This window comes from Gobius niger (genome assembly GCF_951799975.1).
Source record: "Gobius niger genome assembly, chromosome: 8".
Lineage (NCBI taxonomy): Eukaryota > Metazoa > Chordata > Actinopteri > Gobiiformes > Gobiidae > Gobius > Gobius niger.
In genome coordinates, this window is record NC_136859.1 from 34,320,969 (window position 1) to 34,339,658 (window position 18,690).

The following is an 18,690-nucleotide window of genomic DNA, read 5'->3' on the forward strand; positions in this document are numbered from 1 at the left end:
ACACTAGAAACTTCAAAGATCAGTCTCCAGATACGCTTTTCATGATTATAACATGATAAAAAGCTCTCTTTCATCACTTTAAAGGTGCATTGTGGAACTTTTTATGAGAAAAAAGTCTTTTTATTTGTGCCTATTTGACCTTATAGTGACCCAGTGGACGTATGACGTATTAGCATGGTCTTTCTTTTCCATCATAGATTCCTCTGTGATGCTCAAGAAACAATTGTTCTTGGAGCTCCTGGTAAGTTTTGGTGGTGGTTACGCATACAGTACCATTCCACCAAGAAAACCTACAAAATAATTGATCATAGAGCGTTGTAGAGGCCAACGAGATGGAAACTAAAGGTGCCATGCTAACTGCCCAGACACAACTGGGTCACAAAAATGTCAAACAAATTTTATTTTATTTTTAAAGTTCCATAATACACCTTTAAAACCGCTTTTTTGACTACCAAAAAGGTTTCTCAGGACCCAACTGTGGAATAAAAAACATAGATTTGTAGATTTCAGATCCAGAAGGCCCTCCTCTGTTTCAAGTCTAGCCTTTGACATAGATCACTGAAGAGCACCTCCCCTCTCCTTCTACAGTACTATCATTATATAAAACCACAGAGGCCCTCATGAACCACTTGGTCCACGTCCTCCCTGTACCTCTGAGCGTGGCCGAGGTGTGCAGGCCCTTGGGCTCGTGCTTCTGGATGGTCTTGAGCAGGTCGGGGTCGGTGTCGAACAGCTCGCGCTGGTTCTGCCAGTAGTTCCCGGGAGACACCAGGAGGCAGCCGTGCTCCGGGAGGACGGACTGCATCCTGCGTAACCCGGGCAACAGGTCGGACACCTGCAGACACAGGCTCTCCAGACTGCGCGCCCCCGAGCTGACGATGGGACAAGGAGAGTAGGATTATGCAGAAACCATCAGTCCACACAGCAGACACATTTATGAGCCTTAAATCTGGGTATTACAGGTGCAGTGGTCATGGACAGGGCTGGGTACCATTAAACCACTGTATAAATATTGAAAGCAGGTACATCTATAGATATAAACTGGTCCAGTTACACCATTAAACTCTTAACCCCCACCTGAACCAAGAACATTCTCTCCAGCTTGGCTTTACCCAAATCTAAAAGCTTGAAAAAAGCGTCACAATAGCAATGAAAATGAGGAAAAAGCCCCAAAAAAGCCAAAAAAAGTGACAAAAATGTGACAAACGCAAAAAAAACAAAAAACAGCAACAGAAAAGTGACAAAAAGGCAATGAAAAAGTGACAAAAAAAGCAACAAAAGAGTCGAAGATGAAGACGCAGCAAAAAAGCTATGAAAAAATAACTACTTTTACTATTACTCTGGCCTATAGGCAGTAACCTTTGAGATTTGGGTAAAGTCGAACTTAAGAAACTGCATGTAACTTGGGTGTTTCAAGCTCCCCAACCCCCACCCCCCCATTCCCCCCCGCCTATTTTAAAAAAAGAAAACAAATCCCTATTTGAATTTTCTTATTTTTGCCAAATTTTTTGCTTGTTTTTAGTACTAATATTTTCCCCAATTTTAACTCAATGTATTCTCCATTTTTTCCCTTATTTTCCCCCAGTTTTCCTTATTTTTGCCATAAATTCCTCCAATTGTTCCCCATTTTTTTCAACATTTCAACATTTTCCACCACATTTCCTGACATTGGAGATGAACCCGATATTGTAAATGTGCAGATCTCTCACACATTATAGTTCTGGTTTCTTGTTCTAGATTTCAGCATAGGTATTGGAAAAAGTATCATTCATGTATCGGTATCGAAACCCAAGTATCGTCAAAGTACTGGTATGAAAATAAAACGTAATGGTACCCAGCCCTTGTAGTTATGGACAGTAGTTTAGTAGCGGAGTTTACCCATCCGTGTGGACGTGGTTGCGGATCTCCTCCAGCAGGTTGAAGACTCGGCCGAGGGGCGAGCGGAAGGCGTCCACCGGCACCAGGCTGCTGTCCCACGGAGACACGGCCGCCTTCACCAACACCTGCTGGATGTAGGCCACCGGGAGGCCGCGGTACTGCCACAAAACACACGACACACGGACACATGACGCTGATGGAACTCTTTACGGAAAAGTCACTTTTTTTTAGAAGAATTTTGGGGGATCTTGAGCCAGTGGAACATCCGACACTACAACTACAGCGAACAGACGATGACTCAGGAACCTTCGTCTAGGATGGACAACTCCTGTACAACTGAGAGCTTAGACGTAGACATGTTTTGGGGGGTTTCTGTGTAAACAGGCAAGGTGAGGCAACTTTATTTGAAGAGCACAATTCATACCGAACGGAATACAAAGTGGTTTATACAGGTCAGATTTAACGACTTAATGCCATTTTAAATAAAGACAAATCTGTATTCATATCTAAGATTTGCAGTGAAATTAGGGGAAGTTTCAATATTCAAAGACAACTTGGACATAACAAGCATCCTGTCAGAAAAAAACTCTTCAGCTAAAACTACAGCTGAATGTCTCATTATTGAGCAAAACAAAAAAGATTGAATCCAATTTAATGACAGGTAAAGTGCTGGTCTGGAAGTCTAAATGTATTACAAAATGTGCAAAATTGACTAACTGGTCTTGCATTTTGATGTTAAAGGGGCTAGATACAAGTTAGTCATTTTATACTCACTACTGCCACCTCAGGTCTTATGCGTAACTGCACCTTCTATATTAAAGAGGGGGTATTATGCTTTTTTCAATCACACAGCACCAGTCTATATCACACTACAATGATGACGAAACCTTCTGTTGGTCTGTAAATGCAGTAATTTAGAATAACTGCCTTGTATAAAATGTCTCTCTCAAAATGGCTGTAGTGAATGTCTTGAAATAGGCCTTTGTCTATTTAAGAGCCTCTGACCCTTTCGGACACGCCCCCTCCACACGCTGTCTGTGGCATCAGTGGGGAGGGGGTTCTGCTGAGGAGCAGTGGTTGGTTACTCGGCTGGTGACGAAGGAGGACTCAGGCAAACCTATCCCTAAAATGGCTGCCATCAGAGTTTTTACAGATACATAATAACATGATGTAAAGCTTGAAAAAGTCGATTTTGCATAATACCCCCCCAACTTGTGCATGACGGCACTTCGGACCTGAAGTAACTAGGGGTGTAACGGTACGCTAAAATTGTATTCGGTTCGGTTCACGGTTTTGGAGGGCTCGGTTCGGTTAATTTTCGGTACAAATAAATAAGAACTAACAAAATTTTTCTTTTGAAAAGCTGCCAATACACAATAGAATTCTTGCTAAAATAAATAAAAGCGACCCCCTGTGTGAGGACCACTAACCACTAAACCACTGTGAGACTGGGATTTAGGACTACTACTAGTCTATTTCCCTTTTTAAAATAGTAAATGGCAAATGGTCCCATTCTCTCACCTCTGGTCCCTGACCCACAGATTGGGAACCGCTGATTTAAAACTAACTGAAACCTGCTCCTGGCGGTTGTTTCTGTCTTACCGCTGAGAATTAGTCTGTAAGTCGCCCAACCCGTTTTAGACTGTGCACATTCAGAGAACCAGAGTTACTGTAAGTAACTGCGCTCATGAGAACCATGTGGATTCAACTCAACAAAAAGGGCACGGACACGGCTTTTTACTCTCGTCTACTCGCCAAACTACTGTCCTGATACTCTAGACTCACCAGACACAATAAGAAGAGAGTTTAAATGAGAGTGAGGCCCAGAGTCCGCGCAGAGAAAACATGAGAGCAGCGCTCAGGACACGGGTGACATGATGCAGCCGTGGAGGAGCCGCGCATGAGGCGAAGCACCGGGAGACAGACGCCGAGCGGGACACGAGCGGAGAAGCACTCGCGCTTTGGAAGAGACAGGGGGAAGGCGGTCGGTCTCTCCTGCTCATTCACTTCACCAGACTACTCCGTTTTGGTGTTGTATGTGGCGAGGTAGGCGGAGAGTGAGTGCGCGCTGGAAGAGCCTGTCCCCGTAACAACGCGTTGATTAATCAGTGAAGCAACACTACGCACCTTGCGTAGTTTGCGTATAGGAAGAACCGGCTCTGAGCGCTGGTATAACTTTTTGGCTGAAGTGCGGACGTGATGGGATATTGTAGCGAGGCTCAAGACTTTTAATCAAATACTTAAAGCCAGAGCCTTCAGCTACTCATGCAGCTTCAATAGCGTCCGTGCGGAAACTCGCGTAGGAACTTTGTTCCGCGGCAGTTAATATGACGCTAATAATAAATTTACATTATTTAATGAAAATAATAAACCGAAACGGTACGCAAGTGGACCGAACCGAACAGGCCGAACCGAAGCGGTTCAATACATCCCCGTGAACCGTTACACCCCTAGAAGTAACACATTTTTGAGTGACAGTGCAGGATTTTAGAGGCAGTTGTGGTGAACAGGTCTGAGCTCATTCTACACATTAGGACATGGCCGGAACATGTCGGGGGAGGAAAATACTTCCTTTTAACATTTTTAAAGTAAGTAATAATAAATTATTTTGTGTAAAGTCCCTCCTTCCCAGATCTCAAACTAATCAGAATCCTAGTCTAGAATCCTCCCGCGTCAACCAATGAGATGAGCTTTTCCTTTGAACCAGCCTGTCAGGTCCAATCAGGATTGAGGGGGAGGAGCTTGATCATTTACTTTTGAAAATTCTATTCCTGCTCTCCTCATTTTGCAAACAAGGCTGTGTCTGAATGTCCATCCTAGTCCCTAACCCCTCATTCACTACATAGGTCAGCACGGTAGCACAGCGGTTAGCGCTCGTGGTTCACAAATAGAAGGTTCTGGGTTCGAGTCCCACCTGGACGGGGCCTTTCTGTGTGGAGTTTGCATGTTCCCCCCATGTCTGCGTAGGTTTTCTCAAGTTCCCCTACAACTAAAAACATGTACAATAGGTAAAACCTCCAGCCATGTGATTCAGACCATCTGGACATGGGACCTGGGTGCAGTACTGCCAACGCCCACTGCTCCTTGCGGGTCGTTGTACAGTAGTTGTAAATAAAGCATATTAACCTTCCATGTTTAATGTCACAAATGCAAAAAATCTTTCGGAAGATTTGTAAACATTTATTCAAACTCAATTGGACATAACAGACAACTTTTGAGTAAACTCGAAACTGCAGCTGACATTATGTTGAAGTGTTTTTGATGAATGAATGCAGTAAAAACAGTTGAGCAATGTCACTGAGCTGGTTCTCTAAGGTATTGAGAATAGATTAAATGCCAGTTTGAATCCAATTGAATGACAGTTTAAATGCTTTTTTAATGCCCTATGGAAACCCTGTATCAACACTCACTTATAGCACCAATGCTGTACAAGTTGACCACAGCCCAAAGACTGCACGAACATCTGCAGAATGTAACGCCCTCCGGGGGAGCAGAATGTGACCAGCTCCCTGCCAGGATGCTACAATGTAGGTCATAGCGTATATTTTGTGTGTGTGCGCTCTTACCCAGTCTGGCCGCTCTCCCAGATCCCCATGGGGCTCAGCGGAGGGGACGCTGTAGTCTCGCACCCCTGTGGTGAACTCCACTGGGCCTGTCCCGGGCAGAGGCAGCCTCAGCAGCGGGTAGCTACAACAGACACGGAGGAGAGAGCGTCGGGACGGTTTCGCAATTATGTAGAGGGTTAAAGCAGTGCTGAACATTGTTTCACAGTTAAAAATCTATCTTTAGAGATGGAACTTCACCACTGGAGTTTGGTAATAAGTAACTGACACGTAAAGAAATCAATCCTTGAGTGTCCACACATTACGTTACCATGTGAAATGTCCCAGAATACTATACAGTCAGAAAACAGTTCCTGAAACACTTAAAGCTCAATTAAAAATACCAATTGAGTCCCAATACGATTTATAATTATTCACTGCTTCTGGTTTAACAATGTTTTAGTCTCTAGTAATATTTTCTTTTCTTGTGCAGCACTTTGGAAACTGTTGTTGATAGAATGTGCTCCAGAAACACAGTTGGATTGGAGAACACCTGCTGAATCTGCATTTGTCAGCATGTAACCACAGTCAGATGCTCCCAGCAAGGATTTCTGACTGAGGAGTGAAAACAATTCCCAGAGTGGCGTGAGCCAAAGAACACACACATCGCTCCGAGGACACAGCAGTCCACACTGGTCAGAACTGGAATCATCCCACTTTGGAGGAGGAGACAAGCGCTGCTGCCTCATGTAGTAAAACTGATCCAAAACAATATGCCGTTTCATATATGCCAATGCAGTGATCACAACAGGCGGCCCGGGGGCCAATTCAGGCCACGCAGAGCTCCCATCTGGTCTTTACGGTCTAAGATCTTTAGTTCCATCTTTAATTTTATGAATCTTAAGTAGGGCCAAGTACTGTTAAACGATGCCAGTATGGTACTGAAAAAAGGTTTAGGTACATGATGTCGACAAACAAAGCAGACACCGGCAAAAATAAATAAATCTTTAGATCCAAGTTTGGAAGCTGTTGGACAGAATTAAAGGAAGTGACAGTTGTTTCAGCTCAAATAAATGTTTTATTTGCTTTTTTTCAATGTTTGCCCCATTATGGCCATTTTTAAGGCCATTACTATTTTTCTCCCAATTTTTTGTCATCATTTTTTGTTTTCAATTTTCCCTTTAATTTTTCCAATATTTTCCCTATTTCTCCAATTGTTTGTGAGCCAACCTGACCAGTCTGTTTTGGAGGTTGAGGATATCGCTCATTCACAAATAAAAAACACTGTCTTGCTTCCAAATAGTAATCTAATCTAAGTAGTAATCTATTCTGCTCTGTTCATTCTGTTCTCTCAAAATCTCCATCCACTAAGTGGCGCTGTGAGCAAAAACTGACCCCGTTTGTCAGGCAGTGCACTTCAGCAACAAACGATTGACAGTGCCTGAAATGCGTGAACGATTGAAGAGAACGGATATCTGCAGTGTGAGAAAACGAAAGCATGAACTGTTCTTGCTAGTTGAAAGAGCGGATGGTGTTTATGAAAACACTCAACACTGGCAGACAAATGTTGTGATGGCGACAACCCATAATGCAATGCAACAATCAGTCGCCCCTGCCCGGTGGATGAGATTGTGGGGAGAGCAGAATATGCATGACGTTATCAAAAGTATTGATATCGCCATGTGAATATCGGTATCGTATTATGCCGAAATAAATTAAAATGCATCAATTGCAAAATCTATATATTGGATGTTTTTTGCCCGAAATGTTCCTCTAATGCTTCACTCCCCAAACGTACCGAAAGGCAATTGCCGCACAAGAACTTATTTCCTGCAGATTATAAACCAAACCTAAAACTCCCTGTGCTTTAAAACATTCGAGAGCCTTCACCCGTGACGCGACTCCGCGGCTCTGCTCTGTCTGAATTCACAGCGTTTTCTCGGAGGTCACTGTACTTCCACAATGGCCTCTTTTGTGCTGGCCTGGCCCCCTCCTGACAGTGGGACGGACGGGGCATGTTCTCACAGACCTGCGCTCCGGTCCGCCCTCACCGTTGCTCCGGAGAGCGGGAGGAGGTGCTGCGCGGGGCCCCCCTGCTGTCAGGTGGTGTAAGGACAGCGGAGAGTTACTTCTATCAACTCAAATCAAACGACTAAATCTCCAGGCGAATTTGGAGGGGGGGGGGGAATTTATTGAGCACTTTTTGAGTTTGACTTAATTCTTGATCTACAAATGACCCGGCGTCGACAGCCTGGGTCAATGCGTTTAAAACCTCGTGGTCGGACAAACTCCCTGACCCGCATCCGTTCAGCTGGACAGTCATTAAGTGGAGCGGTCCTGCTGAGTCACGGCGCAGCTGAGGGGGGGGGGGCACTTACTGCAGATGGACAGGTCAAATGAGTGGAACTGAAGCTCAACTCTGAAGCTAATCCGAAACTTTTCTAACCAAAACCACAGAATGCAAAGTCAAATACGTCACATCATGTTTTTGGGGTTGTTGTCTCGCGCTAATAAACAGATATGGGTAAAGTCGTTTTGTACATATTGGGGGGAGTTGGGCTGAACAGATTGTGACGGTGTTTAAGACTCATAAAATTACAGAGCATGTTTAGAGGTTTACCAAGTTTTATACAATATATTAAAAAATACAGTCCATACTACAATTTTAACTGTCAAGACGTAGAAGCAGGAGATAAGGAAGAGAAAACTTTGAATGAGGATTGTTTTTCATTTACAACCAAATACCAAACCTACTAAAGCAAGCATACCATACCATACCATACCAAGGTATGGTATGGTATGGTATGGTATGGTAAGGGATGATGCACGCTCACATTGGAGCTGAGAGAGCATGGACATGGATAAATCGGTGAAGGACAGAAAGAGGGGAGAGAGAAGGAGGTTTGGTTCACCACAAAGCTAAAGCCACAAACACAGCGTGTGCAGCGCAGGCTTCAGAGACTCATGATGAAGTGCTGAATACTGCCCACTGTGCTTCTTAAAAATTACGTTGAAATTGAAAAAAATGAAATAATTAACTCCAAGATGCATTTGTAAAAGTGAAATATGAGCCTTAATATTGAGGAGCAGATGACGCTCTGAATAACAACAGTATTTCTTTTGCAAAATTTTTGTTCCATAATAATAATAAATCAGGACCAACACAAGGCTAAAATGGAAATACATTAGGAAAATCATACCTAAAACTTGAAACTTTTTAACGTGCCATTTTGTTTAAGGCAGTGACTTAATATTACTATAACAAAAACATGAAGGTACCAGCAGGTGAGGATGGAGGCGGAGGTGAACAGGATGATGGGCACAGGGTAGGAGGCGCACAGCAGCCCGTGGCGGTAAAAGGCTGCGGAGATCTTCTCTCTGAGCTGCTCCCGCAGCGTCATCCTGGTGGGCGGGGTCAACTGCCGGCCATTAGGAAGCACTGGGCGGCCGAGGGCGGGGCGGCGCGGGGCATCCAGGGACCTGAGGGGCACAGCAGGGGGCATATCATAAACTGAAGCAAAAAACTGGAGGTCCACCAATATACCGGGCGGCCGATACATCAGGCCAATATCAGCCGATCTAACGCTGATGAAACCCGGGACCAATGATATGAATTTACAGCTGAAAATGAATGCACCCTGGACATGAAGGCGTTTTACATGATATTACTGACAAAGTTAAGACAAAAAGTTGAACAATGTCACTATTTCCAAAGAAAGTTAGATTGAATCTCTCTTGGCGTCAAATTGATTACACTGACTTACATGATGACATTTCAGGCCTGAATTTTGGCACCATTCATTCAGTGACTTTTAACCCATGCCTTCTCCTGTTCAGTTTTACCCAAATCTAAAACTGGAGCTTACAGCCTTTAGGCCAGAGTAACGCATCATTTGAAAGCTACAAAATTGATCTAATGTTGTTGAAGTCACATTTTTTATTTCATCATCACTTTTTTGTTGTGTTATTGAAGATTTTGTTGCTCTTTAGTCACTTTTTCATCGCTTTTTGTGACTTTATTGTTGCATGTTTTGGTCACATTTTTGTCTCGTTTTTGACGCTTTTCTTTTCAAAAAGCTTTTAGATTTGTGTAAAGCCAAACTGGAGAAAATGTGCTCAGATCAGGTGGGCGTTAAGAGGATAATGATGATGGCTTTTCCTGTTGGTGTGCTTTAAAACCAGGACTTTAAGTTCTCAAAACCCCCATTCAATGTAATTATACAGCTCCGGTGAGCTTCTTGTTCAAACATGGGAACAGCACACACCTCAAGGCCAACGGTTTTTGACTTCTACAAATCTATGGCGTTTTTATTTTTTGCGGCAAGTTTATTTTATCACGCTGTAACAGAGACTTCCACTGATTTAAATACAGTTAAATAGAGAGCGGAGGTGGTCAGTAACAACGTCAATTTCACTTAATTTGACCGAGCAACTTTCACTTTTAATGGACAAATTTTCGACCAGTAACTTCAACTTGTATATTTCTATCTCAGTTGAACCACCATTGATCTCAGAAAGTCCCATTGAGGTTCACAGATCTCTTTTACAAAGTCCAACACAGGCATATCAATCATATAAAATTCCAAAAACAACTGAGCCAAAGTTACACAGATCGGAAGCTCTGCAGAGACTTCCAATCTGTAGGAGCACGACACTGAAGTGTAGACGTCCTGAGAGTGAAGAGCGTAAGGCACATCACAGGGCTGCACTTAACTTTAATCTAATCTAAGTTGAGGTTTTAGCTACTGCGATAACCCAACCTCAAGGGGGTGAGGTTTTAGTTGTTTATTTTTGTGCCTTGCTCCTCCGCCGTTTGAGTGAAAGACATGTTCGACAATCATAATCATGTACAATAGGTGAATCCTCTGGCCAGGTGATTCTGACTAAATAGCCTGGCTTCACATCATGGAGATGGTATAAATAAATGGAGGTGGATTTTAATAAAACAAGCAGCGTTTGGCAGCTTGTGATTAGAGAACACTTTTATGCAGCTGAATAGGGAGAAAGAGAGAGAAGATTAAAACGAAAGATGCTTTTTTCGCAATTAGGTATTTTTCTCAAAATTGTGCAGCCCTAGCCCATCAGACTGAAGGTACTCTAGTACAGAGGGAGCAGTCCTACGAGTTTCTTATAACTATATACAAAGCCTTATAAGTAAATACAGCTGTGGTAGACACTTGCCAGATACTGAAAATGTCAAACTAATGCAAAAAGAGCATCTGAAAAATATCAACAACCTGCTGAGGAAGACAAAAGGGTGAAGGCAAACTGCTGCACATCGATTGAAATTAGAACAATATCCATATGTTTAAAACTCTACAAATGTGTACTGAAAAACAGACATTAAAAAAGCAAATTAGATGCAATTTGGAAACTGACAGAAAAATAACAGAGCTTCAGTAAAACCTGCAGCTGATCATGTTTTGACTCATAACATGCATCATACCCGAGCCTTAACCCTAAACATTTGTAAAACTTAAGTATTAACTTCATTAAAGGGATATTTCAGGATTTCTGACATAGGGCCTCATTTCCTAGTGTTGCTGATTTCTGGAGATATTTTTGTTCGTAATTCATGCAGTTCTTATATTTGAAGAGTTGCGCGGCGCTAGGCTTGTGCTAGGCTAGTGCATTTCTATGGTATCAGCTAGCCTGCATTAAAAACAGTCTGACCCGCTCCACAGAGCACCTGAGGCAAATCACTCATAACACCAGACTAACCATATAAATGTCTGTGTCGATTTTTGGAATATAGATGACTATTTTCTGCGTAGCTTATACAACCACGAAGCTGATGCTGCTCAAATCTAAGGTCTTTTAAATGCATAATGGTTAAAATTACTCTATCGACACAGACATTTATATGATTAGTCTGGCGTTATAAGTGATTTGCCTCAGGTGCTCTGTGGAGCGGGTCACACTGTTTTTAATGCAGGCTAGCTGATACCATAGAAATGCGCTAGCCTTGCGCCACGTAACTCAAATATAAGAACTGCATGAATTACAAACAAAAATATCTCCAGAAATCTGCAACACTCTGGATAACTAGGAAGGCCCTATGTCAAAAATCCTGAAATATCCCTTTAAGTCTGAAACTGAAAAAGCTCCATTTGGAGTGTCGTCCAAAGAAATGAGGTGCTTGGGCGGTGGTCATGTTTTTCAAGCCGCAAAGCTACTCTTCACGACACTGACTTAAACTGACTTGTACTTTCTACTTTAAACAACAACTCTTACTTTAATTGGAGTAACATTAGACCAGTAGTATCTCACGTAATGAAATCAAGTACTTGGACCTCCACTGCGCGTCGGGCCTTGATCTTGCGGGTATAACCGTGGTCAGATTCTCCGTGGGAACAGAGCGGAGGTGTTTGGGGTGTTTAATAAGAGCCACACTGTGTCTGTGTGAGTTCAGGGTGTGTTCTCTCTCAGACTGCAGTCACATGCAGCTCCAACACTCGCCTCATTCAGCATATTCTCAGACCACATGTGTTCACCGAGGTGTGGACGCATTCCCCGCATCAGGAGAACCACAGACTCACATCGACAGCAGCAGGGTCAGGCAGAAAAATGTGACGGGGCCAGATGAATGCAAGGTGGACATTTTCACACTGACAAATGTTTCAATTGGATTTGTGGTATTGCAATGAGTACGCATTTGTATTAGGACTAATAATGTTGAACTCAAAATATATCTCCAGTTATTGTTAGGCGGCGCAATAAGCCAGGATACATCGCAAAAACTTGGAACGGATCTTCTGACCGAGTCATACATTTCTCATTCACACAGCCTTAAAACAATGAGTCACTTGGTATAGGTTTTGTTTTAGTCATGATTTACCCAATTTAGTTAAACTTTTTAAGTTTGGTTTGGTCCTGATTTTAAGGCTTGTTTTGATTCAATGTGATGAACTAAACTAAATTAAAAACAATGTTGATATTGAGTCTTTGACTGCCAGCATGAATCAATTTCATAAACTTGAAACTTGGAATCTACCGTCCTTAATTTGGTTGGTAATCTATTGAAAACAGTTATGTTTTATTGGCCTGGCTCTGTATATTTGATACACGGGGTGTCAGTCTGGGCAGAGGGCTCGCTGTAGCTGCTGCTGCCAAGCTCAAAGAAGTCCGTTCAATAGGGATGGTTTCAATTTATTGAATTTTAATCTAATCTCGATTTTAATATCAATAATCGTGTGGTGCATTTTAATTGATATTTGGCCAGTTCTGTTGTATAATGGAAAAAGAATTCCGGACGCCGTGATGCTGCAGCCATTGTCAGATCAAGCCCTTGGGAACTACAAACAGGAAGGCACATGCGACAGCAAGAGAAGAGGATCTGGTGAATTTAAGTGTAAAATCTACTACAAACTCACTAACTCGTCTAATGAGCAAAACAAACACGAGGAGCCGTCTGAGGATCAGGACGTTGCAAACGAAAAGTTTACCTTCAAAGAGGAAAACGATCGATCGCTGTATTTGGACCCAGCCAAAAGAAGAGTGGATTAGCTGGACTCCTGACAGTGAATTGTAAGTTTGATCGTATTTTATACTTAGAAATGTGTGATGTTTACTAGTATTTCTTAATATGTACATATTAAGTTGTTAGTGCTGAACTCTGTGAAGTCGTGTCCTTGTGAGGCTCCGAGCGCAAACCATGCGATCGTCGTCTGCTTCTGGCAGACTTCAAACATTCTCTTTTTGCGGCTCCTTTACAGATGTGCTTAGGTGTTGTTTGCTGCAGGACAGTTATCCAGCATTCCAGGAAAGGCCACTTTTATTCTTTTGACAAAAAAAAAAAGAAATCGAAATCGAGAGCAATCAATATGGAGAAAATAATCGTGATGTTTTTTCCCCCCCAAAAAAATCACCCGGCCCTAGCGTCACGTGTTGTTCGCAAGCGTCACTCTTGGGATGTGGAAGTCCCTTCAATAACAATCTACAGGCGACGCACAGGAGAGCCCAGAGCTTTTTTCCATATCTGCGGTAAATGACCAAAAACACATTGACAGTAGATGAGTTTTGTGATTCATAATCCTGTTTTAATATTACAGCAGAACTGCTAATTACGCCGCCCTTCTCTGATTGGTTTACTCCACTTCCTGTTTGCCCGTGTATGTTCCACAAATAGTAGTGACGTTCTGCAAATGGACAAAACAGGCAGGTCTGTGGATCCAAACCCACAAAGTCAGTAAAGAAATGGAGCTTAATGTGAGTATTATTGGAGCACTTTGACAGGTCCGTTGTGTGCAAGAATATTTCTCTGAATCGTCAGGGAGGCCACTGCGATTGGTGGTAAGGACCCTCCAGGGGGTCGTGAGGCATCAAGCAGGGGTCCCGAGATGATTTCAAAATACAAAAAGTTAAAAATGTTAGCCCTATATTTGTGAAAACTAATTGAAAGTTATTTGAAGTGGGGGCTCCAAATTGCTAACAGTAACAATATAGTATAACATTAACAATAAGAGAGTGGAGAATAGTCCAGAACCGGACCAGTTCTAGATTACAGGCTTGAAAAATGTGGAAAGCAGTTCTGTGTTCCCCTAAGACGCAACAAAATCCAGCCAAATACAGATCGAAGCGTCCAATGAAGTTGAAGAAAACACCAGATATGTTTTTGATGAAGGAACATTGCGACATGGTTAAAGCTCAAGAAACTAGAATATCGTGAAAAGGTTTCTGTAATTCAACTTCAAATGTGAAACAGCTTGCCAAACGGGCCAATCCGCGCCACAGCGGAGGCTGCAGCTCTCTCTCTCTAGTCATGGACATTGTTAAGCTCACAATGGGGTAAATAAAGTTTTTAGTTTGACCTGTGAGAGCCCAAGGCTTAAGGTAGAACACCAGGCAGCGCAATGTAAACGAGGAAGTGAATGTCAGTGATGCTCCCATCAGAGCAGTCACCTCCTCTCGTGACGCCCCCTCACAAGTGAGTTTCACCTGTAGGTCTCTCTTAACCTAAAATATGCTCCCTAACAATGAATCCATGCAGGAAACGGTTGCAGTCCAAATACAATACCTTCTGAATCACGCCGCCTACAGCCGTGCTGAGCTTCTCAGCGGTGACCTCCTTCTGACCTGTGGCAGATCCACACCTCGAGTCGTACTCGTCGTCTTTGTTTACCAAGTGCACGGTCCATATCAGTTCAGATCAGTTCTATCAGGAAACATTTCACCAGTGCACACAACGGCTCGGGCTTGTTATCGGTAACACTAACCAGGAGTAATCCCTCACTTATTAGGCACGCACAGAATAAGCCTGAAGACACACAGTGACTCCAAAACCAACACTGGATTTCTGCCAACTCCAGATCAAATTTAACAAGAGCCTCGCCAGAAAGTAAATGAAAAAATACTGATAAGATAAGATGATATTTTATTGATCTCACAGATGGAGAAATTGCATTCGATGAGAGAGCATCCGGCAGCAGCACCCATTCAGTGCGCACCACTCTTGATAACGGGGTTAATTCTACTGGTTTACTCAATCAAGTCAAAAGAGTGACATGTGCCGCAAATGAAGTACAATACTGGAAGTATTTTAAAGAAATCAATTTGCAAATGTCTCATTTTTAATCTCTCCATTTTACCCAAATCTAAAAGCTTGTCGACTAGAGGGTTGACAGCCTATAGGACAGTGTAAGGCCTCATTTGAAAGCCAAGACCTGCAAAACTGATTGATTTTTCCTCGTGTTGCTGCCGTCACTTTGTCTTATTTTTGTTATTTTTTATTTCTTTTGTCGCTTTTCCGTATTGTTTTTGTTGCACTTTAGTCACATTTCTTTGTGTTATGTTTTTGTCATGTTGCATTTTCATCCTTGTCTGTCTCTCATTTTTGTTGCTATTTTGATGCTAAGACGAAGGGAGAAAATGTGCTCAGTTCAGGTGGAGGTCATTAAAAAAAATAATGGGTATTTTTATTCTTCAAACAAATGAGAAAAAGTTTGCCGTCATCAGACGTGTATCTGAAAAGCTCAAACACGTATGCCCTGCGCCATGTTAACACACGCTTCTGGTGCAAGAGTCACAAAATGAGTGGAAATGTTTGAAGCAGTGCAGGAGCAGCAACCCCCACCTGAACCGAGCACATTTTCTCTAATTTGGCTTTACCCAAATCTAAATGCATCTTTGAAAAAGTGTGAAAAGAGCCACAAAAGAGCAACAAACTCATCAGGAAGAAATCCATGAAAAGTGACAAAAATGTGTGACGAAAACGTAACGAAGAGGCCACGAAACAGTAACAGGAAAGTGACAAAAAAAAGCATAGAAAATGCAACCACAAAAAGCCACGCAAAAGTGACAAAAACGCAACCGTACAGATTGCCCCAGTAGAATCAAAGACTACTGTAGGTCAAAGGCAGAGGACACATTTTGTCGGAAAACTGTATGAATATAAAATAGGGGCGTGATACTGACGATAAATCGATTTTGCAATAAATCGTGTTATTTTATGGCCCAATACAATACCAATACTTTTGATAATGTGATAATGCTGCAGTGCTTAACTGCTTTCACAGCTATAATAATGCCCAACAATACAGTGAGGACCAAACACTATCACTAATACATCCTTCTAATGAAGTTTTGTAGTTAGAAACAAAATGAACTTCTTAATTTGTTCATTTTGGAAACAGGACAGTGATTTGTTGTGTAATTAAAAGCAAATGATGCCAAAGACACCGTAGCCAAGTCAGGGGTCATTTATTCACTTATTTCAGAAAAAGTGAGAATGAAAGAAAATATAAAATAAGTCAAAATATGAAGCCTGTCTTTTTTTGTAAAGTAACAATTTTGATATTATTATTATATAAGATAAGATAAGATGATCTCACAGATGGAGAAATTGCATTCGATGAGAGAGCAGCAGCACCCATTCAGTGCGCACCACTCTTTTTTTTTTCTTCTTTTTTTTTTGGGTGAAAGATCGTTGTATACGATATATATTATAAGATCATATTACTTAGTTTGTGCAATATGGATTATCGCACTACTGTGAGATTAACGCTATCGTGAACGGTGTATTGCGTACAGTTCACCCTGAGGTTCCCACCCTGATGACAAACAACTTAATTAGGAAAATCCTGACCAAAACCTTTGTTTTCTGCAGTTTTTTCCAGTGAGAGATTTCATTGATTTTGCGATGTATAGGTGCTTCTGTGATTTGGACATCGGGCATCGCTCTCGTGTTTCCCATTTTGACCCCTCTTTACCCCCACTCTCTCTAATTAGTATTGGTATATGGTCTCAACTTTAAAGGGACTATGCAGAGTTTAAAAATGTTAAAATCATGTATTTCCCTCCCTCTACATGTTCCAACAATGTCCTAATGAGCCCAGACCTGTTCACCACAACTGCCTCTAAAATCCTGCACTGTCACTCAAAAAGTTGTTAATTCAGGTCCGAAGTGCCGTCATGCACGAGCTTAATATAGATACTGCAGTTACAGGGATGACCTGAGGTGGCAGTAGTGAGTATAAAATGGCCAACTTGCATCTAGCTCTTTTAAAATGATGTTCTACCTTTATCAGGCCCAAAGCACTGTACAGCAAGGAACCAGACCCCCATCCACCCAACACATCACTCTCATGCACCAATGTACGCAGACACTGGAGGCAAGGAGGGTGAAGTGTCTTGCCCAAGGACACAACAATGCACAGTGTGCATCTTCACGAGCTGGGATTTGAATCCCCGACCATCCAATCACGAGACAACACGCTCTACCAAATGCACCACTGTCGCCCCATATACCCTAATCTCCCGTATTAGAGCAAAATAACAATATAAGATTCCTCTGCCTCTCCAAACTGAACAGTAGACTCGTGAGAAATGCCGCCTGCAGTGGCCTGGGTGGCCAGTTGTCGTGTGGTTAGCATAGCGTTCCTGTTTTGGTTGGGAAATTACGATATTTTACCTCATCTCGGAGCCTGGTTGTGGTGATGGGACCTTTTTCCGGAAAATTTCCCTTATTTTCAAACACAAAACTTGGCAGACATGACATTGCGTAGATCTGCACAATATAATCGCAAAAAATATTGAATCGGGATATTAGGCGATGCAATATCTGTATCGCACAATATATCACAACATCACTCAAGTCTTCATCTGACTGAGATCCACACTTGTTTGATAACTCAGCCAAAACAGAACAATGCACTGAACTTAGAAATGTGTGGATGTTCAGTTTTAGTTTAGTATAATCTTGGTCTTGTCCTGGCCCTGATGTAGTGTTTTTCTTAAGTCTTTTGTGTTTAACTCAATTTGTGTTTAATCGGAATGGAACAGATCGTGTTGAAATAGTTTAGTGAAATATTGCGATATTGCACAGCCGCATCACATATCGCAAGTTATTTCAACATTGTTCAGCTCTAATATTGCGTCGCCTGGTATGACAATGGACGATAACTTGGTGCTATACGTGCAGCCCAAATATCCTTCAGTAAAAGAAAATACCTGGACTGATCTTAATTTCTTTAGCCTGTCAGATGCGTCGTAGCGGTTCCCTTGCATTATGGCTCCGCTCGTCGTCCCGGGAGCAGAGGTGACATTCCCCGGGGAGGCCCGCAACTCAGGAGCCTCTGGAGGTGATGTTAAAAATAGCCGTCACAGTAAACACGTCCCAGCGAACAATGGATTCCCCCAGTGCTACTTAGCAGGCTTTGATCCATTGTAATGTGGCTTTTTGAAGACAAATTAAACTTCCAAAGCGGGGATAGCTGCGTGCGGAGAAGTTAGCGCTGTGGGGCAGATTTGGCAAAGCTGAATCTAATCCTGGATTGAGCTGACGGGGGAACGCTCCTCCAAGAAGTCTATAAACCGCACATAGGGACCGGGCGAGTGGCAAAGAGGTGGCAAAGAGGTGGCGAACTGCGACACCAGGACGACAAATGTTGGCAATACGGCGAAGTGTGGTGGCGCTGGTTGAGCTGCAAACTGCAGTATCAAAGCTTTCGCAATGTTTCTGTGGACGGATCAAGCTCTTGGGTCTTAAATGCCTTTTTTTTTGCCTTTTTTTTGTGGTAATCGCTGACGAGTTGTAACTTTAATGTTTCTCATCATAAGCAGCGCTGGATATCGTTGTATTGATGACGTTCAACTGGTACCGAGGGAAAAAATGAAAGTATATATTAAAAAAAATACTGTCTATAGAGCAGTGGTTCTCAACCTTTCAGAGCCGCGACCCCCATGATAACAGTTAATTAGGATCGTGACCCCCACCCGGGTCAGACCATGGGAAAAACCGATACATTAACCCCTTAACTCCCACCTGAAACTT

General features: G+C 42.5%; 1 protein-coding gene across 1 annotated transcript in view; it reads right to left on the bottom strand.

Annotated features, from left to right (window-relative positions):
• scap (SREBF chaperone) overlaps positions 1 to 18,690 on the bottom strand; it is a 49,691-nt gene that overhangs the window by 23,301 nt on the left and 7,700 nt on the right. Inside the window, exons 2-5 of the mRNA XM_079561861.1 lie at positions 8,700 to 8,900; positions 5,445 to 5,565; positions 1,879 to 2,036; positions 652 to 872 (exon numbers count right to left, since the gene is read on the bottom strand). Of these exons, the coding sequence (XP_079417987.1) occupies positions 652 to 872; positions 1,879 to 2,036; positions 5,445 to 5,565; positions 8,700 to 8,821 (622 nt within the window). The 5' untranslated portion in view covers positions 8,822 to 8,900. The remainder of the gene's footprint in view (positions 1 to 651; positions 873 to 1,878; positions 2,037 to 5,444; positions 5,566 to 8,699; positions 8,901 to 18,690) is intronic.